Source organism: Oryctolagus cuniculus, chromosome 12, assembly GCF_051225735.1.
Source record: "Oryctolagus cuniculus isolate XC-2025 breed Fujian yellow rabbit chromosome 12, ASM5122573v1, whole genome shotgun sequence".
Taxonomy (NCBI): domain Eukaryota; kingdom Metazoa; phylum Chordata; class Mammalia; order Lagomorpha; family Leporidae; genus Oryctolagus; species Oryctolagus cuniculus.
The window spans coordinates 54,161,203-54,188,661 of NC_142878.1; the positions used below are offsets into that span (position 1 = coordinate 54,161,203).

General features: G+C 43.6%; 2 protein-coding genes across 16 annotated transcripts in view; one reads left to right on the plus strand and one right to left on the minus strand.

Moving 5' to 3' along the window:
• The window catches only part of RNASE1 (ribonuclease A family member 1, pancreatic), a 143,851-nt gene that overhangs the window by 64,912 nt on the left and 51,480 nt on the right, over positions 1-27,459 (plus strand). For 6 of the 15 annotated variants that reach the window (XR_016217983.1, XM_089309987.1, XM_089309977.1 and 3 more), the window contains one exon: positions 19,918-19,996. The exons of 4 other annotated variants lie outside the window; for them this stretch is intronic. Coding sequence is in view for 2 of the 11 variants with exons in the window: in XM_089309977.1 (XP_089166103.1) it covers positions 19,979-19,996 (18 nt within the window). In the remaining 9 variants the exon portion in view is untranslated. Of the gene's footprint in view, positions 1-14,641; positions 14,770-18,777; positions 19,997-27,459 lie in introns of those variants that run through there. 5 more of the 15 variants (XM_089309981.1, XM_089309980.1, XM_002718041.6 and 2 more) reach the window with 3 other exon arrangements.
• Positions 18,783-19,247, minus strand: LOC103351156 (non-secretory ribonuclease). The gene has a single exon (XM_017348171.4). It carries the CDS (start codon positions 19,245-19,247, stop codon positions 18,783-18,785), a length of 465 nt encoding a protein of 154 aa, XP_017203660.3.

The following is a 27,459-nucleotide window of genomic DNA, read 5'->3' on the forward strand; positions in this document are numbered from 1 at the left end:
CCTGCATCCACTTGGGAGACCAGGAGGAAGCACTTGGCTTCGGATCAGCATAGCTCCAGCTATAGCGGCCATTTGGGGGATGAACCAACGGAAAAAGGAAAACCTTTCTCTCTCTCTCTCCCTCTCTCTCACCGTCTAACTCTTCCTGTAAAAAAAAAAAAAAAAAAAAAAGGAAGTGAACCATCGATGGAAGACCTCTCTCTCTCGCTTTCGCTCTGCCTCTCCTCTCTATGCAACTCTGACTTTCAAATAAATAAATAAATAAATATTTTAAAAAAATATTCATGGGGAGCCGGCGCCATGGCTCACTTTGTTAATCCTCTGCCTTGTGGTGCCGGCATGCCATATGGGCGCCGGGTTCTAGTCCCGGTTGCTCCTCTTCCAGTCCAGCTCTCTGCTGTGGCCTGGGAGGGCAGTGGAGGACGGCCCAAGTGCTTGGGCCCTGCACCCCATGGGAGACCAGGAGAAGCACCTGGCTCCTGGCTTCGGATCGGCGCAGTGAGCGGGCAATAGCGGCCATTTGGGGGGTGAACCAGCAGAAGAAAGACCTTTCTCTCTCTCTCTCTCTAATTCTGTCAAATAAAAAAAATTAAAAAAAAATTCATGTGCAGTTTTTGTGTGGACCTAATTCTTTCACTTGTTTGAGTACATACCTGGGAGGGTAATTTCTGAATGGTATGGTAAGAATGTGCTTACATTTTTTTAAAAGATTTATTTTATTGGGGTCAGCACCGTGGCTCACTTGGTTAATCCACCACCTGCAGTGCTGGCATCCTGTATGGGCACCAGGTTCTAGTCCCAGTTGCTCCTCTTCCAGTCCAGCTCTCTGCTGTGGCCTGGGAAGGCAGTGGAGGATGGCCCAAGTGCTTGGGCCCCTGCATTCCCATGGGAGACCAGGAGGAAGCACCTGGCTCCTGGCTTCAGATCGGCGTAGCTCTGGCTGTAGCGGCCATTTGGGGGGTGAACCAATGGAAAAAGGAAGACCTTTCTCTCTGTCTCTCTCTCTCATTAACTCTGTCAAATAAAAAAAAAGAAAAAAAAGATTTATTTTATTTATTTGAAAGTCAGTTACACAGAGAGAGAGGAAAGGCAGAGAGAGAGAGAGAGAGAGAGAGAGAGAGAGAGGTCTTCCCTCCACTGATTCACTCTCCAATTGGCCCCAGTGGCTGGAGCTGTGCCAATCCGAAGCCAGGAACCATGTGCTTCTTCCAGGTCTGCCATGTGGGTGCAAGGGCCCAAGGACGTGGCCATCTTGTACTGTTTTCCCAGGCCATAGCAGAGAGCTGAATTGGAAGTGGATCAGCTGGGACTTAAATAAGCACCATATGTGATGCTGGCACTGCAGGCAGCCCCTTTACCTACTATGCCACAGCACCGGCCCCAACAGTTTCATTAAAAAAAAAAAAAAAGATTTTTTATTTAATGGAAAGGCAGAGTTACGGAAAGAGAGAGAAGGAAGATCTTTCACTTGCTGGTTAATGCCCAAATGGCTGCAACAGCCAAGGCTGCGCTGGTCTGAAGTCAGGAGTCAAGAGTCAGGAGCTTGTTCCAGGTCTTCCACATGGGTGTAAGTGTCCAACTACTTGGACTATCTTCTGCTGCTTTCCCAGGCATATTAGCAGGGAGGTGGATCAGAAATGGATCAGCTGGGACTTGAACTGGTACCAATATGGGATGCCAGCACTGCAGGTGCCAGCTTTACCCACTACACCACAACACTTGCCCTGAGATCTTCATTTTTTTTCCCAAAGAAACTTTTTATTTATGGAATACAAACTTTATGCTTTTCATAAGTACAACTTTAGGAATATAATGATTCTTCCCACCATACATGCCCTCGCACCCACACTCCCACATCTCCTCCTCGTCCCTCTACTATTCCCAGTCCCATTCACCACTAAGATCCAATTTCAATTAACTTTTTACATAGAAGACCAATTCTATACTAAGTATAGGAAAAAATTTTAAAAAATTCTCATACACTCATACACACACACAAAAAAAACTGTTCCTCAACAGTCAAGACAAGTCCTCTTCAAAGTCATTGCATCTCAAAGTTAATTTCACTCATTTTTTTTAGAAAATTAACTTTTTTTTGACAGGCAGAGTGGATAGTGAGAGAGACAGAAAGAAAGGTCTTCCTTTTGTTGTTGGTTCACCCTCCAATGGCCGCCATGGCTGGCGCGCTGCGGCCGGTGCACCGCACTGATCCGAAGCCAGAAGCCAGGTGCTTCTCCTGGTCTCCCATGGGGTGCAGGGCCCAAGCACTTGGGCCATCCTCCACTGCCTTCCCGGGCCACAGCAGAGAGCTGGACTGGAAGAGGGGCAACCGGGAAAGAATCTGGCGCCCCGACCGGGACTAGAACCCGGTGTGCTGGTGCCGCTAGGTGGAGGATTAGCCTATTGAGCCGTGGCGCTGAGAAAATTAACTTTAAAAGAGCACCCAAGAATGATACATCTTTTATGAGCACTTAGACATAACTATAACTTATGAGACATAAGAATATCCTCCACTTAATACATGAAAAGAAAATAAGTCCTTGAGAACAAGTTTTATCATTAATTAAGGAAGCATCTAAGAAAACAAGCAATGGAGTTGGACACTTAGGCATAACTAAAACTTATAAGACATTAGAATATCCTCTACTTAATACACTAAAATGAAATAAATCTTTGAGAAGAATTTTACTGTTAACTCTCATAATACAACTCTTTGAAGACAGAAGTCCTGCATGGGAAGTTAGTGCACAGTGATTTCTGTTATTAATTTAACAATTAACACTCTGATGTATGATGTCAGTGATCATGTGAGGCTCTTGACATGAGCTTCCTAGGCTATGGAAGCCTTTTGAATTCACAAACTCCTTCAGTATTTAGACAAGGTCATTAGCAAAGTAGAAGTTCGCTCCTCCTTTCAGAGAAAAGTACATTCTTCTTTCATGACCACTTCTTTTTTTTTTAAAATTTTCAATTATCTTTATATACAGAAGATCAATTTAGCGTATATTAAGTAAAGATTTCCACATTTTGCTCCCACACAGAAACACAAAGTGTAAAATACTATTTGAGTACTAGTTATAGCATTAATTAAACACCTAAGAGTAATTGTGTATTAATTACAGAGTTCAACCAATAGTTTTAAGTAGAATATAAAATGCAACTTTTATATTGTTGTGGCTCCCCCCCACAACCTCCCTCCCTCCCATGGCCCTCCCCTCACCCACTCCCTCTCCCATCCCGCCCTTCATCATGTTTCATTTTCAATTACCTTCATATACTGAAGATCAACTTAGTATATACTAAGCAGGGATTTCAACAGGCTGAACTCACACAACCGAACCAGGTATAGGGTATGGTTCGACTAGTAGTGTTGTTTTTGAGTTTCATAGTTAAACACATTAAGGACAGAGATCCTACGTGGGGAGCATGAACCCAGTGACTCCCATTGTTGATTTAACAGTTGGCACTCTTATTTATGATGTCAGCAATCACCCGAAACTCTTGCTATGAGCTGTCATGACCACTTCTTTCCATTGGAGTTTCACCTACTGAGGTCCTTCATGTAGGACATTTTTTGCCACAGTGTCTTGTCTTTCCATGCCTGAAACACTCTTCTGGGCTTTTCAGCCAGTCTGGAATGCCTTAAGGACTGATTCTGAAGTCAGAGTGCTACTTAAAGTGATTGTCATTCCATGAGTCTGCTTAGTGGACTGCTTCTCATGTTGGAGCAGTCACTCCTTTTTAATTATATCTATTATTACTACCAGACACTTAATCCTACCTGTATGATCACTTTAACACTTAAAATGGTATTTTTTTTTTTTTTTTTTTTTTTTTTTATTTTTGACAGGCAGAGTGGACAGTGAGAGAGAGAGACAGAGAGAAAGGTCTTCCTTTGCCGTTGGTTCACCCTCCAATGGCCGCCGCGGCCGGCGCGCTGCGGCCGGCGCACCGCGCTGATCCGATGGCAGGAGCCAGGAGCCAGGTGCTTTTCCTGGTCTCCCATGGGGTGCAGGGCCCAAGCACCTGGGCCATCCTCCACTGCACTCCCTGGCCACAGCAGAGGGCTGGCCTGGAAGAGGGGCAACCGGGACAGAATCCGGCGCCCCGACCGGGACTAGAACCCGGTGTGCCGGCGCCGCTAGGCGGAGGATTAGCCTAGTGAGCCGCGGCGCCGGCTAGATCACTTTAACACTTAAAATGGTATTTTTACCACCCAGCTTAAAGGGATTTGGGATCCCATGGCAAGTTTTAAACTGTACCCTTAGAAGTAAGTCCACAGGAATGTATACAGAACTATATAGCTTTACAGTTACAAACTTCATACACTTCATAATTACAACTTTAGGAATATGGTGATTCTTCCCACCTTGCCCGCCCTCCCACCCATACTCCCACCCATCTTTCTCTTCCCTCTCTTATTCCAGCTCTTATTTTTTACTAAGATCTATTTTCAGTTGACTTTATACAGATATGATAAACTCTATTAAAGAGTTCAACAAATAGTATATAAAAAAAGCTGTTCCTCAACAGTCAAGACAAGGGCTGTTCAAGTCATTGCTTCTCAAAGTGTCAATTTACTTCTACAGATTGCCTTTTAGATGTTCTATTGGCTATCACAGGTCAGGGAGAGCATATGGTATTTGCTGCTTTGGGACTGGCTTATTTCACTAAGTATGATGTTCTCCAGATTCATCCATTTTGTTGCAAATGACTGGATTTCATTTTTTTTTTTACCTCTGTGTAGTATTCCATGGTGTACATATCCCATAATTTCTTTATCCAGTCTTCAGTTGATGGTCATTTGGGTTGATTCCATGTCTTAACTATTGTGAATTGAGCTGCAATAAACATGGGGGTTCAGATACTCTTTCATATGCTAATTTCATTTTCCTTGGGTAAATTCCCAGGAGTGGGAAGGCTAGGTTATATAATAAGTCTGTATTCAGACTTCTGAGGTATTGTCGTACTGTCTTCCATAGTGGCTTTACCAGTTTACATTGCCACCAACAGTGGATTAGGGTAACTTTTCCCCCACATCCTCTGCAGCATTTCTTGTTTGTTGATTTCTGTATGAAAGCCATTCAAACAAGGGTGAGGTGAAACCTCATGGTAGTTTTGATTTGCAGTTCCTTGAGGGCTAGTGATCCTGAGCATTTTTTCATGTATCTGTTTATCTGTTTGCAATTTGGATTTCCTCTTTTAAAAATACCACTTTAAGTCCTTTTTTCATTTCTTTACTGAGCTGTTTGTTTTGTTCTTGTTGAGTTTCTTGATCTCTCTATATATTCTGGTTATTAATCTTTTATCAGTTGTATAGTTTGCAAATAACTTCTCCTATTCTGTCAGTTGCCTTGTCACTTTGTGAGTGTTTCCTTTCCAGTACAGAATCTTCTCAATTTGAATTCTTTTCTAAGAACTCTTTGCTTATGCCAGTGTCTTTCCAGATTTTCTCAATGCTTCCTAATAATGTGATGATGTCAGGTTGTAGATTTAGGTCTTTAATCTATTTTGAATGGATTTTGTTTAAGGTGTAACGTAGGGGTCTTGCTTCATACGTCTGCATGTGGAAATCCAGTTTTTCCAGCATCATTTGTTGAAGAGATTGTCCTTGCTCCAGGGATTGGTTTTAGCTCCTTTGTCTAATATAAGTTGGTTGTAGATGCTTGGATTGATTTCTGGCATTCATATTCTGTTCCATTGTTTGATCCATCTGTTTTTGTACTAGTACCAGGCTGTTTTGATTATAACTGCCATGTAGTATATCTTTAAATCTGGTATTGTGATGCCTCCAACTTCGTTTTTGTTGTGTAAGATTGCTTTAGCTATTCATGGTCTCCTGTATTTCCATATGAATTTCAGCATCATTTTTTTCTATATCTGAGAAGAATGTCTTTGGTATTTTGATTGGTATCAAATTGAATCTGTATATTGCTTTAGGAAGTATGGACATTTTGATGATATTGATTCTTCCAATCCATGAACATGGAAGATTCTTCCATGTTCATGTATCTTCTTCTACTTCTTTCTTTAATGTTTTGTAATTCTCATCATAGAGCTTTTTGACATCATTCATTAAATTTATTCCAAGGTATTTGATTTTTTATAGCTATTGTGAATAGGATTGAACTTGGAGGTTCTTTCTCAGCCATGGCATTGTCTGTGTATGCAAAGGCTATTGATTTTTTGTATTGATTTTAAATCCTGCTACTTTACCAAACTCCTCTATGAGTTCCAATAGTCTCTTAGTGGAGTGTTCTTGATCCTCTATGTATAGAATCATGTCATCTGCAAACAGGAGTAGGTTGACTTCCTCCTTCCCAATATGTATCCCTTTGATTTGTTTTTCTTGTTTAAAACTTCCAGAACTATATTGAATAGCATTGGTGAGAGTGGGCATGCATCCTTGTCTGGTTGAAAATCTCAGTGGGAATGCTTCCAACTTTTCCTCATTCAATAGGATGTTGGCCATGGGTTTGTCATAAATTGCCTTGATTGTTTTGAGGAATGTTCCTTCTCTACCCAATTTGCTTAGAATTTTCATCATGAAAGGGTGTTGTGTTTTATCAAATGCTTTCTCTACATCTATTGAGATAATCATATGGTTTTTGTTCTGCAGTTTGTTAAAGTGATGTATCACATTATTTGATTTGTGAATGTTGAAACATCCTTGCATACAGGGATAAATCCCACTTGGTCTAGGTGAATGATCTTTCTGATGTGTTGTTGGATCCAATTTGCTAGAATTTTATTGAGGATTTTTGCATCTATGTTCATCAGGGAAATTGGTCTGTAGTTCTCTTTTTCTGTTGCATCTTTTTCAGGTTTAGGAATTAAGCTCATGCTGGCTTCATAGAAGGAATTTGAGAGGATTCCCTCTTTCAGTTGTTTTGAATAGTTTGAGAAGAATTGGAGTTAGTTCTTCTTTAAAGGTCTGGTAATTCAGCAGTGAAGTCATCCAGTCTTGGGCTTTTCTTTGCTGGTAAGGTATTTATTACTGATTAAACTTCCATCTTGGTTATTGGTCTGTTTAGGTTTTCTGTGTCTTCATGGCTCAATTTAGATAGGTTTTGTATGTGTCTAGGAATTTATCCATTTCTTCTGAGTTTCCCAGTTTGTTGGCACACAGTTCTTTGTAGTTATTTCTGGTGATTCTTTTATTTCTGAGGTGTCCATTGTTACGTTTCCTTTTTCATCTCCAATTTTATTAATTTGGGTCTTTTCTTTTTTGTTTGGTTAATTGGGCCAATGGTGTGTCAATTTTGTTTATTTTTTCAAAAAACCATCTCTTCATTTAGCTAATCTTTTTTATTGGTTTTTGGATTTAATTTTGTTGATTTCTTCTCTAATTTTAATTATTTCTTTTCTCTTACTAGTTTTGGGTTTGGTTTGCTGTTGTTTTTCTAGATCCTTGAGATGCATTAATAGCTCATTTACTTGGTGCCTTTCCAATTTCTTGATGTAGGCACCAATTGCTATAAACTTTCCTCCTAATACTGCTTTTGCTGTGTCCCATAAGTTTTGATATGTTGTATTGTTGTCTTCATTTACTTCCAGAAAGTTTTTGATTTCTCTTTTGATTTCTCCTATGACCCAGTGTTCATTTGTGAGCATGTTGTTCAGTCTCCATGTGTTTGCATATGTTCTAGAGATTCCTGAGTTCTTGATTTCCAGCTTCATTGCATTGTGGTCTGAAAAGATACAAGGTATGATTTAGATTTTTTTTGAATTTGTTGAGACTTGCTTTATGGCATAGCATGTGGTCAATCCTAGAGAAAGTTCCATGCACTGCTGAGAAGAATGTGTATTCTGCAACTGTAGGATGGAAAGTTCTGTAAATATCTGTTAGGTCCATTTGGTTTATAGTGTTGATTAACTCTGTTGTTTATGTCTGATTGATCTGTTCATTGCTGAAAGTGGGTTATTCAAGTCCCCGATTTCTATTGTATTGGAGTCTATGTCTTCCTTTAGTTCTGTTAACATTTCTTTTAAATGGTCAGGTACCCTGTAATTAAGCACATATGTGTTTATAATAGTTATATCTTCCTGTTGAATTGATCCCTTAATCATTACATAGTGCCCTTCTTTGTCTCTTTTGACAGTTTTTGTGTTAAAGTGTATTTTTTCTGATATTAGGATGGCTACACCAGCTCTTTTTTGGTTTCTGTTAGCATGGGATATCTTTTTCCATCCTTTCACTTTAGGTGTGTGTGCATCTTTGTTGATGAGGTGTGTTTCTTGTGGGCAGCAAATAGACAGATTTTTTTTTTCCAATCCATTCAGCCAGTCTGTGCCTTTCAACTGGAGCGTTGAGTCCATTTACATTCAAGGTGACTATTGATAAGTAATGAGTTTGCCCTGCCATTTTCCTGTAAATATTCCTTTTTTTTTTTTTTACTTTGGATTTCCTTTGTACTTTACTGGGAGATTTTCTGCTTTTACCTTCTATTGTAGCGATGACCATGTACTGAGTTTATGTGTGCAGCACATCTTTACGCATCTTTTGAAAAGCTGGACAGCTGGTGACAACTTCCTTCAATTTCTGTTTGTCATGGAAGGCCTTTATTCACCTTCATTCATATGAGAGCTTTGTAGGGAACAGTATTCTGGGTTGACAGTTTTTTTCTTTTAAGATTTGGAATATATTTTGCCATTCTTGCCTAACCTGTAGGATTTCTGATGAGAAGTCCACTGTGAGTCTAATTGGAGATCCTCTGAAAGTAATCTGGCATTTCTCTCATGCACATTTTAGAATTTTTTTCTCTATGTTTTACTGTGGAGAGTTTGATTACAATGTGTCATGGTGAAGATCTTTTCTGGTCATGTCTATTAGGAGTTCTATGTGCTTCCTGTACCTGGATGTCCCTTTCTTTCTCCAAATTAGGAAAGTTTTCTGTTAGTATTTCACTAAAAAGGCCTTCTAATCCTTTCTCTCATTCCATGCATTCAGTATTCCTAGTACCCGAATTTTGGGTCATTTGATAAAATCCTATAGATTCCCAATGGTGTTTTTTAGTTTTCTAATTTCTTCTTGTTTTTGGTCTGACTGTATAATTTCCTGTGCTTTGTCTTCTAAGTCAGATATTCTTTCTTGTGCTTCATTGATTCTGTTGTTAAGGCTTTCCACTGCATTTTTTATTTGTTCTATTGAATTCTTCCTTTCCAAGATTTCATTTTGATTTCTCTTTAAGGTTTCAATTTTTTTGGGAGAAATTTTCTTTCATGCCATGTATGGATTTCATTAGTTCATGCATTAGTTTCTGATTACTTCTAAGTAATACTATGATCAATTTTTTGAATTCCATTTCTGGCATTTCTATAATTTCTCATCTTCACAATCTAGTATTGAAGTGTTGTGATCTTTTGTGGGTGTCATGTTGTTTTCCTTATTCTTGTTTCTTGAATTGGTGCATTTGTTATTTGGCATTTGTGGAGATACTTGTTGGTTTCTTCTTTGTTTTTTCACTGTGGTGGCTTTTACCTTTGGACTATGCATTTGTGGATTAGTGAAGTGTTTACATTTTCAGTGATTACTTAGAGGCATGTGATGGGTGTTGCCAATGAGTTTTGTTCAGGGTTCCAGGGTGAAGGGAGTATCCAAAGTTACACCCAGGTTGGGCATGGTAAATCAATCTCTCGGCCAGCGCCATGGCTCACTAGGCTAATCCTCCGCCTTGCGGCGCCGGCACACCGGGTTCTAGTCCCGGTCGGGGCGCTGGATTCTGTCCTGGTTGCCCCTCTTCCAGTCCAGCTCTCTGCTGTGGCCAGGGAGTACAGTGGAGGATGGCCCAAGTGCTTAGGCCCTGCACCCCGTGGGAGACCAGGAGAAGCACCTGGCTCCTGCCATTGGATCAGCGCGGCGGCCATTGGAGGGTGAACCAACGGCAAAGGAAGACCTTTCTCTCTGTCTCTCTCTTTCTCACTGTCCACTCTACCTGTCAAAAAAAAAATCAATCTCTCTCTCTCTGTCTCTCCCTACCTCCATCCATCCCTCCCTTTCTCTCTCTCTCTTTAAGAAGAGGAGAGGTTTGTTCTGCTCTGTTGGCATAGACTCAGCTCACCCCTTCTCAAAGACCAGTGCCTGGGTGCTAGCCCCAGTAGGTATAATATTTGTCCACACTACCACAAGAACCACACAGAAGATCAGTGCAGTCCTTGGTGTAACCACAGATTCCACATAACCACAGATTCCACAGCAATACCCCTCACCAGGGAACCAGTGAATCCTGATCATGTGAAGCCTTCCACAGTGACTGTCCAAAGTCCCAGCCACGCCCTGAGCCCTCCCTCACAGCCTCAGTGTTTTCACAGTACCAGCACACAAAGCCTCCCACAGTCACGGGCACACAGCACCCTGTCAGTTCTCCCCACCAGACTCAGGAGTCTGCTTTGCTGGTTGCTGGGCATGGACATGAGCTGGTGCAGCTATTAGGTATGTCCAAAATGCACCTGCTTTCTATTGGCTTGGTCCAGGATGCTGTCACAGGGTGATCTGGGAGAGACAAATGTGCCTCCTACCTTTTTTTTCTTCTTAGTGTGGCAGTTACACTATCCCCCATAGGGCTTCAAGCCGGATCCCCTTCAGGCTCTTCCTGCAGCTTTATCGCCAGTGGCTTGGGCTGTTGCATTCTGGTCTCACTTCACTCTCCAAAGCTGGTGTGGAGGCTCTTGGCTGGTGGGGTCCTGAGTTGTGCACATCCACATCCCCCTCATAGGTCCACAGTGTCCCTCTAATTTGCATTGAGTTTCCTCTGACATTTTCTCTCTAAATCTTCTCTGAGACTGAGCTCTCTCCTCTTTTTTTTCAGGCAGAGTGGACAGTGAGAGAGAGAGAGACAGGTCTTCCTTTTGCCAGCGCATCGCGCTGATCCGAAGCCAGGAACCAGGAGCCAGGTGCTTCTCCTGGTCTCCCATGCGGGTGCAGGGCCCAAGCACTTGGGCCATCCTCCACTGTACTCCTGGGCCATAACAGAGAGCTGGCCTGGAAGGGGGGCAACCGGGACAGAATCCGGCACCCTGACCGGGACTAGAACCTGGTGTGTCGGCGCTGCAAGGCAGAGGATTAGCCTATTGAGCCATGGTACCGGCCTGCTCTCCCCTCTTTTTAAAAACTATTTTCTCTAAACTAGAGCAGTAAACTCCCTCCCTACTCCGCCATCTTAATCCCTCCAACCTTCATTTTTAATAGAATAATATTTTGGATTTGTCTGATGTTTCTTATGATTAGATTCAGGTTTTGAATTTTATGTAGTGATGCTGCGTATGTGATGTCGTGTCCTTCTTAGGGCAGTACTTCTAGAAGTAAGCAACATCCATCCGTCCCTTGTTGGTGATGTTGGTTATGATCACCCAGTTCAGTCAGGTATTATCCATTATTTATATTATATGATTGAAATTTTTTCTCCACTTCAACTAATAAGCAATTTGTGGACATCCATTAAGATCAAGTAAATACCTGCTTCCTTTTCAAACTTTATTTATTTATTTATTTTTATTTATTTTTTTTAACTTTTATTAAATGAATATAAATTTCCAAAGTACAGCTTATGGATTACAATGGCTTCCCCCCCATAACTTCCCTCCCACCCGCAACCCTCCCCTCTCCCGCTCCCTCTCCCCTTTCATTCACATCAAGATTCATTTTCAATTATCTTTAATTAGCATATATTTAGTAAATATATTTAGCATATATTAAGTAAAACTTTCAACACCAAACTTTTTCTTGACTTAGGATCCATTGATATTTCATGCGTTGTTATCATGGCAGCAAAAATGATAATTTTCCAACTCATGTACTCTGTGTTGAATAGCTCTTGACTTCTAGCATTAGCAAAAACCCTCTCTTCCCATTTATATTAATCACAATTATGGACTCATAAACCTTATGTTTTTTAATGGCATATAATCCATTACTATACTTAGCTGTTTTGGTACCCAGATTATCCCATTATTGGCCACCAGGATCCCCTTCAAGCTATCTTTGTGACATGCTACCCTTTCTGCTTTCCTAGTGTTTCATTGTCTTCTGGCATAATTATATGTTCCTGCTTTATCTTGCACCTGCCCTGTCTCAGTGCTTGTATCAGTCATTTTCCTAAAGATCTCTGATTCCTTTAGTAGGATGTGGTATTAGAGACCAAGATCTGGGTGCAATATGTTCTCATTGCTAAAGGAGTGTCTGTTTCAAGTTCTAGCAGTGAACAGAGGTAATAAATATATGCATAAACATATATATTCATATATATATAACACATACACTACCACACGGTTCTTGCTTGCTTTCCCTGATTCCATAATTATATGTCCTTTCTTTCACTATGTGAATCCTGGCTCTTAACTCTTGTACTTATTTGCTCACTCTTTTAAGAAATCTAAAGTAGTTTGAGGGTTGCTTAGCTCATACAAAACAAGATTGCAAAAAAAAAAAAAAAGTTCAGGATAACTTTGCTAATTTTCCCATCTCCCTTCCCTACTATTAAGATCAAAGATTTATACTTAAACTACCATAAAATCAGGAGAGATAATAGAAGTATTGCTGTTTAGTACTACACAAAAAAGAATAACAGTGTGATTAGCTTTTGCTTATACAGCTGCATTGGTGTTCAAATTCATGTCTGTGTCCCCAGCATTGTTGCTTTTTTCCACTATACTGTATTCACAAGTGACAAGTTAAATGGACATAGGAATAGTAGGAGGTGGTTTAGAGACTGAGAAGATAACGGGGCCAGTGCTGTGGTGTGGCTGGTAAAGCTACCACCTGTAGTGCCGGCATCCCATATGGGCACCAGTTGGAGTCCTGCTGCTCTACTTCTGATCCAGCTCCCTGCTATGGCCAAGGAGAGCAGTAGAAGATGGCCCAGGTCCTTGGGCCGCAGCACCCACATGGGAGACCTGGAGGAAGCTCCTGGCTCCTGGCTTCAGATAGGCCCAGCTCTGGCTGTTGTGGCTGTTTGGGGAGTAAACCAGTGGATGGAAGAACTCTGTCTCTGTCTCTGTCTCTGTCTCTGTCTCTCTCTCCCTCCCTCCCTCCCTCTGCCTCTCTGTAACTCTGCCTTTCAAATAAATAAATAAATCTTGAAGAAAAAAAAAAACCAGACAAGCAGGCAGATACATTTGGCATCATGGGAGCACTTTCTCTTTTCTTTGGATGGCTGCTGGATTTAACAGGCATATAATAAGAAGTGTTCCCTAAGGAGCTAGAAGGTCAATGAAAGTTCAGTGCACGTCCCTGCCAGCTCCCTTCCTAATAGCAATATTCCACTTACTCTCTACTCCCAATCCAATTTTAAATGCTTTTCTCTAGAAGAGAACATTTTTAGGAACTTGAACAATCCATAGCTGCTCAGAAATGTCAAACAAATACCCCACTGTTTGCTGAGATCTTAAGTCAATAATGGTTTTATTGTTCAGGTGAATAAGAGCTGCAGTTCCAGTCATCTGAGCTGGCTGACTTACTGCCAGATCTGAAAGGGGATTTGTAATGGTCTGTTTTTCTGGGGCCAGGACTTATCAGTGAGGCTTCCCCAGGAGCCCAAGGCATTAAAGGTTCTTGAGAAAGAGTACAGGGAAAAGGGTATAACAGGGGACCACAGGCAAGACTGCTACTACTTTCTCTTGGCTGGCTCCCTTCCTCTTTCTCCCATGCAGAAGGCAGCACCCTAAGACAGCATTGAAGTGTAAGGAAAACTGCGTTGTTTGGATGCTTAATCTTCCATACTTCATCCATCCCATTGCATCCTTTCCCTCCTATTCTGTGTTTAACTTTTCCCCTGAAGGACTCAGGCACTGTCATGGTTCCCTGTGGAGGGATTAATGGCGAAGAGATGGTTGGTTGTACCTGGTGTTTCAAGTCCTTCTCAGAGGCTCCACTTTGAACTTGTGTTCCGTGTTGTAAATCTCAATGTGTCTACGGCTTATATCTGTGTTGACACCTCAATATTGGGTCGGTCCACTCAAGTCCCTCCATGTGTGTTGCTCTCCAATTCTACATAAAGATGTAATTAGACTTGTGAGTCTATCCTTCCTGCTCAAACACTTCAATCGTTGTCATCCCTACTAATTCAGAATGGAAATGAATTTTTAGTTGTGATTTTTAAAGACAAATGTCAATAGTGCTAATGAAATAATGATGTTTTGAGTGCTCACACTGAGCTGTGGATAGGGTGACCATGTAATTTACTGTCTGAGCTGGCATGATTTTGAGAGTTGGAAGGAGCACTGTTGGTACTTATTCCAGAACAGCACTGATAGGCATAGTGAATCAGGACACATGGTTTTATGTTTAAGAACCAGCTATTCTAGAAGCTGTACATAGGTTACTATATTTAATTCTCACAATATTCACAATAACTCTTTGAGTAAGGCACTTTAAGTGTCTGTATCTTACAAGTAAGAAAAAAAAACTATGGGATTAAAAAATTATTTAGCTTTAAAATAATAAGTCAGGACTTTTGTGTGTAAATCTGTACTCATCTGAAAAAACATGAGTGTTGTAGGAATAACTAAAAAGACAAACTGCCTCCATATGCCTGTCTATATCCTCTCTCTGTCTCTCTGTCTCTCTCTCTCACACACACACACACCTCCACTATAGAAATATATACCTGTATATCTAAATTATTCCTTATGCTTGTTTTGCTAGTTATTCAGCCTATCTGATGGAACTGAGGTCTAGAGATGTGAAGTAACTTCCCCTGAACACAGCAAACCAGTTCAGAAGCTGCCACTCACACATTTGGACTTTGTCCTCTACTGGTTCCACTCAGGTACTCAAGAGCAACGCGTGGAGACAGACATCGTATTTTATGCATGTAAAGAAAATATAATAGTGAATAGTGAATTGTTGATGCAAATTCCTAGAGGTAACTCCCACATTTTAATGTTTGTAATGAAAGCAAATACACTTGCTATGGTTTAATGCTTAGGAAATGAGCCCTCTCAGTAATAAGTCACAGGTCATTTCCTGCCAGATATTTGTCCCCATGACCCAGACAGCACAAAAAATGCAGACTTTCTCAGAACGCTGTTTCAGAAGAAGGTTGAGGAGAAGGGAGGCAGTGACTCATGTCCCACTGTACAAGCAGATTTATTTCTGACAAGGATCTTCCTTCTCTGTTGATATTCTTGCCCAAATTCCTGTTTCTCAGCTGCTTCCCCATCTACATTTGGTACCTACATCCTTTTCTTTCTCCACCATTCTCACATGTAGGTCATTCTCCTGTTTCTCTACAGCAGAGAGCTGGATCAGAAGTGGAAAAGCCGGGACTCAAACCAGCACCCCTTTGGGATGCCCCACCCACTAGGCCACAGTGCTGGGCTGCCCCCCCCCCCCTGTTTTTTTGACAGGCAGAGTGGACAGTGAGAGAGAGACAGAGAGAAAGGTCTTCCTTTTCCGTTGGTTCACTCCCCAGCACTGCGCTGATCTGAAGCCAGGAGCCAGGAGCCAGGTGCTTCTCCTGGTCTCCCATGGGGTGCAGGGCCCAAGGACCTGGGCCATCCTCCCCTGCACTCCCGGGCCACAGCAGAGAGCTGGACTGGAAGAGGGGCAACCGGGACTAGAACCCGGTGTGCCAGCGCCACAGGCAGAGGATTAGCCTATTGAGCCGCGGCGCCGGCTCCCCCTGTACTATTATTTATAATATAATCTCTGTTCATGGTACAGGCTCCAGCCTACTTTCAACTGTTGCACCTACTATGTCTTTTTGTCCACCTTTAATCAAGAATATTTCCACAGTCTTTCTGTGTGTTTTTGGCATTTGAAAAAAAATTTTTTTTTATTTTTTTTATTTTTTATTTTTTGACAGGCAGAGTGGACAGTGAGAGAGAGAGAGACAGAGAGAAAGGTCTTCCTTTGCCGTTGGTTCACCCTCCAATGGCCGCCGCGGCCAGCGCGCTGCGGCCGGCGCACCGCGCTGATCCGATGGCAGGAGCCAGGAGCCAAGTGCTTTTCCTGGTCTCCCATGGGGTGCAGGGCCCAATCACCTGGGCCATCCTCCACTGCACTCCCTGGCCACAGCAGAGAGCTGGCCTGGAAGAGGGGCAACCGGGACAGAATCCGGCGCCCCGACCGGGACTAGAACCCGGTGTGCCGGCGCCGCTAGGTGGAGGATTAGCCTAGTGAGCCGCGGCGCCGGCCGGCATTTGAAAATTTTTTAAGAGATCAGAAAAGGGGAGACTTTTTCTTTCAACTTTTATATAGTTTTAGGTTAACAGAAAAGTTGGGCAGAAAGCACCAGAGTTCTCCTAAACACCCTACCTCCCTCTTCCACCCACAACCTCCACTGTTGTCTATCCCCTACCCTGCCACCACCAATTTGGTGCATTTGTTACAGTTGATAAACTTACATTCAGCCATCGTTATTACCCTAAATCCGTAGTTTATATTCAGGTTTACTCTTGGTGTTGTGTGTTCTATGAGTTTTGGAAAATGTATAATGCCATGTATCCGCCATTTCAGGATCATTCTCATATCTCTGATTTAAAATATTTTGTAATATATTCGTGTTTAAAATTCTGACTCAGATTCTCTTAGATTTAGAAATCCTTCATCCATGCTTTCCACTGGAATATTTTTAAATCTCACGTTTTTTTCATTAAAAAAAAAATTTATATTTACATAAAACTTGTAAGTAGAGTTCTAAGGGCTTTCTTTTTCTTTAACCAATGGAGTTCAAAAGAAAATTGCAGGGCTGGTGCTGTGGCATGGTGGGTAAAGCTGCTGCCTGCAGTGCCGGCATCCCATATGGGCGCCGATTCGAGTCCAGGCTGCTCCACTTCCGATCCAGCTCTCTGCTATGGCCTGGGAAAGCAGTGGAGAATGGCTCAAGTCCTTGGGTCCCTACACCCATGTGAGAGACCCGGAAGTAGCTGCTGGCTGCTGGCTGGATTGGTACAGCTCCTGTTTCTCTACAGCAGAGAGCTGGATCAGAAGTGGATCAGCTGTTGTGGCCAATTGGAGAGTGAACCAGCAGATGGAAACCTCTCTCTCTCTCCCTCTCTCTCTCCCTCTCTCTTTCTCCCTCTGTATAACTTTTCATTTCATTCCCTTGATTGAGCCCTTCTTAGACATTGAGTGTTATGTCTACGTTATACTGCTGTGTGTAATTTGCCTTCTGTCTGTTTAAAACAATTTTGTGCCTTTATTCTCATCAGTGTATACTAGTGTGGCAGCAGGAGAGTAGGAACATGTCTTTGTTTTGCTCCTTTTGCATCTCTGACCCACTAGAACCATGCAGAACACAGAATCTACACAATAGACGTCTGGTGGATGGATGAATGAATGCACAAATGACAGAAGATTGATGAGGACACATGGTGGAGAGGGTGTTGTGCAGATGGGTGACTGATCCTTGTATGCCTGGGTGTTAGAGATGTTGTCATCCTGAGTGGGAAGGCACAGACGATCTGGTAACTGAGGGGAGGAAGCTTTGCTTCCCCTTTGTTCATGGGACATTGGCTCAGCTTGGCTATATCCCACCCCTTCCTTCTATTGCTCTAAGATAGTCGGAAGTGTGAGGTGAGGTTACTTCATGCCGTAGCATGTTGTACCTAACGTCTCTGTACTCTGTTGGACGTGGGCATTTCCCAAACCCAGGGTCTTTGTGCAAGCTCATGAGCCCCTACATGGAATCCTAAGGACTGCTATGCTGAGGGTCTGAAAACAGGCAAACCAGGGAAGGTGTAGAAGGTAGGCGCTTCTTAGGTGGTAGTGACCAGCATCTGCTGGGAATGGGCATTGTAAAGGCCATGCTGGAGAGGTTTCTAAGGAAAGGAGGAACATCATGTCGGGAACTGGAGCGAAAGCCATCTCACATGGAGAGACTTCAAAATGTTAGTGGGAAAGTACACTCAAAATAAGGTTATTTTGGGCGAAAAATAAAATTTTGTCTCCCAAGTATGAACCCAATGAGGAAAAGGAATTTGGTCAGACACCAAGGGTGAGGGATTCAGGATACACAGAGTTAGGGAGGATTCCTATTAAAATTGGACTCTACAAGGCAGGGCTCAGAATTCTGGGGCAGGGCTTCCTTGTGGAGAGGGTCCAGAAACGCCAGAGTAAAGATTGGCTGAGCGGAAAGGCAGGTGTCAGTGGAGAGTGAAGTCTCAGCTTAGGAAAAGAAGGGGACATCCGTGCTGCTTCATGATGCAGAGTCTCATTCTCACATCTCACTGCTCCCCCCAATTTCAGATCAGAGCAGGGAAATGTCTCTAGAACAGGTTGTGGCTGACAGCAGAGACAAGAAGAGACACACAGACATCTAGATGATTCTGCAAAGTTTATTGTGCAGTCTGCAAAACATTTAAGCTCAGCCAACCTTTTTTTTTTCTTTTCTTTTTTTAAGATTTATTTATTTGAAAGGCAGAGTTTCAGAGATGCAGAGGCAGAGAGAGAGAGAAAGCTTCCATCCACTGGTTCACTCCCCAAATGGCCTCAACAGCCAGAGCTGTGCCAATCTAAAGCCAGGAGCCAGGAGCTTCTTCAGGGTCTCCCGTGCAGGTGCAAGGACCCAAGCACTTGGGACATCTTCTACTGCTTTCCCAGGCCATAGCAGAGAGCTGGATCGGAAGTGAAGCAGCTGGAACTTGAACTGGCACCCATATGGTATGCCAGCACTGCAGGCAGCAGCTTTTCCCGCTATATCACAGCGCCAGCCCCTACTCAGCCAACCTTGAAGGGCGCAAGGACTTGTGTGATGAGAGCAGGTGGTGATATCCAGGGTGGATGTAGGAATGGGATCTTGGTTAACATTGAGGAGCTTGTAAGATGAGGGATGGCAGAGGAGCTAAACCGTCCCATTCAAGTGAACTGGAACTATAGGGTAGGAAGGAGGGTCCCGGGGAGATCTTGGGTCACAGGCAATTACATAGAATTTAGTTTTCCTTCTCTGTTGATATTGGCACTGCCTAATATTTGAACTGTTTGTCGTGAGGTCACAGTCAGTTAAAGGCACCTGGGTTGAGCTCTGATGGCAATTTTGCCTACCACCTGCGGTGCAGGGTATATTTGGATTATGACAGGTATTCACAGCATCCACAAAAGTTACATGAAGGAAAGTATTTTTCCCTTTGCAGTATCCTCTATATCTGTTAACCACTCTCATTGCATTGTCACATCGGGAGTGCGTCATATTTATGTGTTGGACTTCAAACCACTGAGCCCGTGTGAAACCAGCAGGTGGGGCCTGGAATGAGGTTGCTGTTCCCAAGATCCCCAGCAACAGCAAGAAACAAAGTCGGGCACTGAGCATCGTTGAAATGAAGTTACCTGCAGAAGGAAGAGAAGTGACTGTTCCTGCATCCCAGACTACTTACAACACGCTCTGTGGCTCACGCTGGAGACTCCTCTGCTGTCACTCTGGGTCATATACCCATTCCCTTCCCATTCCCAACGTGTGCCAAGTCTCCTGGGCACTGATTCGCCTCTCCCCTCCCTCAGTTGCTGCCCTGTGGCTTCCCTCCTTGTCCCAGCTCTAGGGCCCAGTAACTTACCCAGTCTCTGTGCAGAAGCTCCTGGTTGTCCACAGGCTGGGGAGCAGCTGCTTCCCCCCCACATGGGACTGTAAATATGGAGCAGCCTGGGGGTGGGGCTGGCATAGCAAGCAGGTGTCTGAGTCTTGCCCATGCAGAAACCCACAGATTGGCTTATGTCCCACTTGTGCAATCCGTCTTTTTGTCAGTTGGCCCCCAACAGACACCCATGGACTGTTGCATTGCTTTTTCTATAAGGAATTTAATTCCAAGTCATCCTGTTTAGGACAGAGTTTTGTCAGTTGTACCCTGCCTTCAGAATGAACATAGGCTTTGTAACTGGGCAGGGTAGTGAAAGACCGAGGTCCTTAGACATGGCCTAGTACTCAGAACACATAGAACTCGGGAGGGCCATTGAGATTGGTGGAACTCTTTCTGCTTCATTTTCAGCAAACAAATGTTTTCCACCTCATCAACATTCTGGCTGGAACCTTGAGCTAGGAATTTGCTGATGTTTGAACTCTTGCAGGTAATAAACCATTTTTGAACGTTCTCTTTAAGATTTTTTTTTCTGTTACACTTGAATTTCATTTATGTTGCCTTGTTAAGTCTTTCCTTGAATACTGCATCTGGTGTGTGTGACATCATGTGACTGAATACATCCAGAGAAAAGGCATATTGTAAAATCTGCCCAAGGGGAACGTATTCAGTATCATGTTCACAGAGCTCAGTATTTGTGTGTCCTTTTCCTCACGTGCTATTTTCTGCAAAATAGTCTATTTTGAGAATATTTTCTCCTTACTATTTAATTTCCTTTTTAAAAAAAGATTTTATGTATTTATTTGAGAGGTAGAGTTACAGACAGTGAGAGGGAGAATCAGAGAGAAAGGTCTTCTGTCCATGGGTTCACTCCCCAGATGGCCGCAACGGCCTGAGCTGCGCTGATCTGAAGCCAGGAGCCAGGAGCTTCTTTCTGGTCTCCCACGTGGGTGCAGGGGCCCAAGCACTTGGGCCATCTTCCATTGCTTTCCCAGGCCACAGCAGAGAGCTGGATTGGAAGAGCAGATAGGACTAGAACCAGCGCCTATATGGGATGCTGGCGCCACAGGCAGAGGATTAACCACAGCGCCAGCCCCACTGTTCAATTTCATTTTGTAATATTACAAGAACAGGATTGTCATGTAGCTTCATACTGAAACATATATTATTTCTAGGTCCTCAGAGAAGCAGAGGAAAGCAAAGATATATAAGTTAACTACAACTTAAAATACAACTTTTGTGAATATTTTAAAGTAATTTTTTCCAATCTGATAGATGTATATTTTATTTTAGTTTTTTGTAAGGTATGGAGATTATAAAAGAGAAAGAGGGAGACAGAAAGAAAAAGTGATAGCACCCATGTATCCACTGATTCATCCCCCCAAATGTTTCCAATTGCCCCTGGTTGACTAAAGCTGCAAACAGGGAACTCAATCCAATTCTCCCACATGAGTGACATCATGACTGTCTCCTAGGATCTTATTAATAAGAATTTCCAATCCAGTTTTCTGCTGTGGCCTGGGAAAGCAGTGGAAGATGGCCCAGGTCCTTGGGCCCCTGCACTCACGTGGGAGATCCAGAAGAAGCTCCTGGCTCCTGGCTTCGGATCAGTGCAGCTCTGGCCATTGTGGCTGATTGGGGAGTGAAACAGCAGATGGAAGACCTTTCTTTCTCTCTCTGGCTCTACCTCTCTCTGTAACTCTTTCAAAGAAATAAAAATAAATATAAAAAAAAAATAAGAAGCTGAATTCAGAAGCCACAGCTAGGTATCAGACCCAGGCACCTTGACATGGATTGTAGGTACCTTAACCTGCATCTTAAGTGCTAGGCCAAACACCAGCTGTGTACATGAACTTGAGGATAGAGGAAGTTAGTTGGGCAGATGAGACAAGGAAGGCTTCCAGGAGAAATATCCACTTGAACCAGCCATAAAGGATAAGCAGAGGTTTGCAGGTTCTTTAGGGCTTAGGTGAGATTTCTAGTGCAAGAGGACGGCATGGGACGTTGTACAGTTGGGGAAAGTGTAGTGGAGGGATGGAAAGTGGAGACCTGTGTGCTACAAGAAGTTGAATCTCTGGTGCGCCTTGTATTTAGGAAACTGCATTAGATTTATCATACAATCTTCCAGTGGATTAATTGCCAGAATGCTTTTTATATTATTGTCATCCACAAATACAATATCTTTGCATTGATATTATAAGTAAATATGAATACAACATTGACCTGGTTTGGACTCACTGTAGAGCTTATAGTGTTCGTATATTATATAGAAATAATTTTGTAGGTGACAATAATGTAAAGGTAAATTAAAAAATGAGTATCCCTTCTGTGAAGCTGACAGCCACACTCTGTTTAAAGGTCTGTACTTGGCTGGTGCCACAGCTCAATAGGCTAATCCTCTGCCTGCGGTGCTGGCATACCAGGTTCTAGTCCTGGTCGGGGCGCTGGATTCTGTCCCGGTTGCCCCTCTTCCAGGCCAGCTCTCTGCTGTGGCCCAGGAGTGCAGTGGAGGATGGCCCAAGTGCTTGGGCCCTGCACCCCATGGGAGACCAGGAGAAGTACCTGGCTCCTGGCTCCTGGCTTCGGATCAGCGTGATGCGCCGGCCGCAGCGGCCATTGGAGGGTGAACCAACGGTAAAGGAAGACCTTTCTCTCTGTCTCTCTCTCTCTCACTGTCCACTCTGTCAAAAAAAAAAAAAAGTTTATACTCATTAGTCTATAATATGATGCAAAAACATGCACTTCAGTCACATGGGTTTATGTGGCTCAAAAACCAGTTCTGATCCTCATATCCATAGTATTTGATTTGGATGCCAATTTTTATAAAGATTTATTTACTTATTATTTGAAAGGCAGAGTTACAGAGAGGCAGAGGCAGAGAGAGAAACAGAGATCTTCCATCTACTGATTCACTTCCCAAATGGCTTTAACAGCCAGAGCTAGGCCAATCCGAAGCCAGGAACCAGGAGATTTTTCCAGGTCTCCCACGTGTCTACAGGGGCCCAAGGACCTGGGCCTTCTTGTACTGCTTTTCCAGGCCACAGCAGGGAGCTGGATCACAAGTGGAGCAGCCGGGACTTGAACCAGTGCCCATATGGGATGCTGACACTGCAAGCAGTGGATTTACCCTCTATGCCACAGTCCCGGCTCCTGAATGTCAATTTGAGTGTCCACATAAAATTTATATTCCTCTCTTAGCTTAAAAAATGTGATGTTGGCTAACACAGTGAGATTTCATTATTGCAACATATCATTTTTTTAAAGATTTATTTTATTTGAAAGAGTTACAGAGAAGCAGAGGGAGAGAGAGAGGTCTTCCATCCACTGGTTCACTCCCCTGATGGCCACAATGGCTGGAGCTGTGCCGATCTGAAGCCAGGAGGAGCCAGGAGCTTTCTCCAGGTTTCCCACGTGGTTGCAGGGGCGTAAGGACTTGGGCTGTCTTCTACTGATTTCCCAGGCCATTAGCAGAACGCTGGATTGGAAGTGGAGCAGCTGGGACTTGAACTGGTGCCCTTAAGGGCACCGTAGCAGGCGGCGGCTTTACCTGCTATGCCACAGTGCTGCCCTCACAACACATCATTTAAGGCTGAGCAGCAGCCACCTCTGAATGGGGACACCTGCTTAGGGGTCTTCATTACCTCCACTCCTCCCTCCCTCACGTCATCCTGTCTGTTCACTAAGCTTCCCCCTGCCTGGCTCCTGGAGACATTTGTGTTTCTGACCATCAGGCCTCCTAAAGTGCTCTAAGAAAGAACTCAGACCATATTTGCTGTATTAACAGACATATTCTTCCTTTACAATTGTATTGAACATGCCCCTAAGATTTTCTGATTGTTCCATGGGCGGCCCTCCTCTGCACATTGCCAGCTCACCACTGGTGCCTCCAGAACTAGCACAAATGATCCAGTTTTATATTTTAGCTTTTGGGAGAAGAACTCTGTATGGAGTAAATTTTCATCAAAATACATTATACCTGATGCACGATTTGTCTTTACAGACAAAAGCTACACTGTCGCTCCCCCATTCGCGGAGGAACGACACAGGACCCTGCACTGTTCTTTTGTCTGCTCGGCCCTTCCCGGGTTTGCTGCTGGTCCTTCCCGGGTTGGCTGCTGACCCCTCCACCTCCGTGGAGGGGCGGCTCCCCCTGCCACTTTCCCCACTTCCGCAGGGGAGCAGCACACCGCCGGCCGGCTCTCTCGGGGGCTGCTCAGGTGTTCCTTCAGATAGATGTTCCTGGTGCATGTTGTCTCTCCTCCTTTATAGTCCTCTTCCACCAATCCCAACTCTGCTACCCACACGCCGAGCACGCTGCTCTCCTCCAATCAGGAGCTGCTCTCCTCCAATCAGGAGCAGGATCAGCTCCTGCAGCTTGTCAAACTGATGAGGCAGCTGCGTAGAGGTTGTTTGGTCTCTTTCTCTCAGCGCCATATTGTGGGAGAGCAGATGCATAGAATAAGTCTTAATTCCAGTAACTTAGTCTAGTCCGAGTAGCTCCCCACACTACACCTTGAAATACAAATGACAAACGAATTGGTGGGGAAAATGCTCAGTATTCCAGCCATCAGAGACATGCAGATAAAAGCCACAGTGAGGTATCATCTCACTCCTGTGAGAATGACTATTACCAAAAAGACAGAAGAAAGAATGTGCTGGTGAGGTTGTACAGAAAAGCAACTCCTAATAAACTTGGACAGAATGTAAATTAGGACAGTCATGGAAAACAGTATGGAGGCTCTTCAGAACGTTAACAATGGATCTACCATATGACCCGTGTACCCTTCTGTGAAATTACCCAGAGGAAATGAAGGCAGTGTATCTGCATTCCTTATTGTTGCAGCAACATCTGTAATAGCAAAGATAAATCAGCCCACATGTCCATCACTGGGTGAAAGGATGAAGCAGAGATGGTATACATACACAGAAAATATTACTCAACCATAAAAAGAATGAAATTCTGGCATTTGTAACAAAATGGATGAAATTAGAGATCATTGGGGCTGGCGCTGTGGAATAGCAGGTAAAGCCACCGCCTGCAGTGCCGGCATCCCATATGGGCGCTGGTTCAAGTCTTGGCTACTCCACTTCCAATCCAGCTCTCTGCTATGGCCTGGGAAAGCAGTTGAAGATGGCCCAACTCCCTGGGCCCCTGCATTCACGTGGGAGACCCGGAAGAAGCTCCTGGCTCCTGGCTTCAGAGCTCAGTTCTGGCCGTTATGGTCATTTGGGGAGTGAACCAGCAGAATGGAAGACCTCTCTCCCTCTCTCTCTGACTCAACATCTCTCTGTAACTCTGTCTTTCAAATAAATAAAATAAATCTTTTTAAAAAAGAAATTAGAGATCATTATGCTAAGTGAAGTAAACTAGACACAGAAAGATAGGTCAGGGTCAGGCCAAAGTCATAAGGCAGGAACTCCATCCCAGTCTCCCACATGGCTAGCAGGGGCCCAAGTACTTGGGCCATCTTCTGGTGCCTTCCCAGGCACATTAGCAGGAAGCTGGATGATAATCAGAGCAGCTGGGACTGAATTGGGGCTCCAATATGGTATGCTAGTAATGAAACCAGTGCCAAAATACCTGCTGCATAGGTCTATTTTAATAGAGTATTCTGGTGAGAGTCAATTAAAACATTTGGAAAAAAAAAAAACACACTATTCATGGACTCTCTGTTGTTTAATTGGTGTCCCTGTAGCTTGATTTGCAGCACATTTGCAGACCTGATTGGCACTTCCACTGAAATGAATAAACAAACTTGGGCCAGTGCTGTGGCGCAGCAAGTTAAAGCCCCAGCCTGCAGCGCTGGTATCTCATATGGGCGCCGGTTCTAGTCCTGGCTGCTTCTCTTCCTATCCAGCTCTCTGCTATAGCCTGGGAAAGCAGAGGAAGATGGCCCAGGTCCTTGGGCCCCCGCACCTGTGTGGGAGACCCAGAAGAAGCTTCTGCCTCCCGGCTTCAGATCAGCTCAGTTCTGACCATTGTAGTCATTTAGGGAATGAACCAGTGGAATGGAAGACCTCTCTCTCTCTGCCTCTGCCTCTCTGTAACTCTGTCTTTCAAATAAATAAAATAAATCTTTTTTAAAAAAAAGAAATAACCTGGCTGGCGCCGTGGCTCAATAGGCTAATCCTCCACCTTGCAGCGCCGGCACACCGGGTTCTAGTCCCGGTCGGGGCGCCGGATTCTGTCCCGGTTGCCCCTCTTCCAGGCCAGCTCTCTGCTATGGCCAGGGAGTGCAGTGGAGGATGGCCCAGGTGCTTGGGCCCTGCACCCCATGGGAGACCAGGAAAAAGCACCTGGCTCCTGGCTCCTGCCATCGGATCAGCGCGGTGCGCCGGCTGCAGCGGCGGCCATTGGAGGGTGAACCAACGGCAAAGGAAGACCTTTCTCTCTGTCTCTCTCTCTCTCACTGTCCACTCTGCCTGTCAAAAAAAAAAAAAAAGAAATAACCAAACTTATGCCATGCTACTAAGTCATTTTTTAAAATTATTTTTTAATTTATTTTTTAAAACATTATAAGATATTATCCGAGGAAGACTTCTGCATCTGTGGTAAAAACCACTGTTCAATATACTGACCTCAGGATTGATCAATGCCTCCTTGTACAGGGCCCATGTACAAAAACAGGATGTGCAACACTTGCCCTTCCTCAAATATATTTTTGCAATGTCTGCCTTGAACCTACTGATAGGGAGGTGCCAACTGTCAGTACTCCCTGCACACAGCTTTCCTCATGCAGAAGCTGTCTATGGAAACAATGCACACAATTTACAGAACAGTCATAATAACAAGGTGCAAGTTAGTTTAACTGCAGAGAGTACAGTGAAATTTAGCTTAATTAAGTTCAAGAGGTATTTGATGTGCTTGGCTCTCCCCAGTAAAGTGGTCCCAGGCCTTCCCTGTATTGGTTATAGGCTCCTCCATGTGTCTCCTCCAGGCTGTTGAACAGCAGTTCCTGACCCCTGCAGTCAGGTCTCTGCACTGAAATAGGAATGGGCTGAGCCTTTCTTCTTCTCCTCAGCGGTGGCGCTTTCAGTAGAACTCAGATGGGAATTTGGAGAGGGGCATCTGAGGCGGGGTAAGACAGAGTTTTTCCTAAGGGACTGGAGAAGCACATTCATGTGAAAGGGACCCATTGATATGAAGATGTGGGGCATTCACTGAGATCTCAGGGCACACAGGAAACACGCTCGCATTCTGTAGGGTGGCATCTATAAATGAGGCGATAGAGAGGGTCACTTTTTCACACTCTTGTCCAGGTACTTGCCCTGACACACTCGACATGGGAGTCTTACCTTAAAAAGTGTTCAGTTAGTCAGTTAGGTCTGTGTTTTATAATCTGCAAAATAATGACAACAAGATCTACACAATAGGTTTGTGGAAATATGTCATGTTGTAGCATGTGTATGTGTGTAAAGTACGCAGCATAAAGCATGGCACAAGGGAAAAAGTCTCAGTAAAGAATTTCAGTCCTAGCCATCGAAGTGTCAGTGTGGTATCCAGAGCTGCTCCGCCCGCTCTGTGATGCGGATGGTGAGCCAGAACATACTTGTTTGCTCTTCTTACTCTCAAAGGTGAACTCATTGCAACTGGTGCTCACAGGTTCATCTCCTCTTACCAAGACTTGCTTAAATGAACAGTAACTCGTTTTGATAGAGCCTTTATTTCTCAGGTGCCCTTACTCAGACAGGTAGAAGAAATCATGTTTGAACATAGTGCATTTTCTCATGAAAAGGACCATGAGGATCACAAGAATAACATCTTTCATCAATTTGATGAGAAATTTGAAGAACTCTTAGCAAATAATTGAAGCAACTTTCATAACAATGAGAACATAATACCTGCATGACTTAGCCTCTCATTTGTACAGAATTTGACAAATATGGCCAAACCATTGACCTTGAAATTCAGGGTTTGTTTTGCTCTCCTGAGGTCCGTTGTTTTTCTATGAA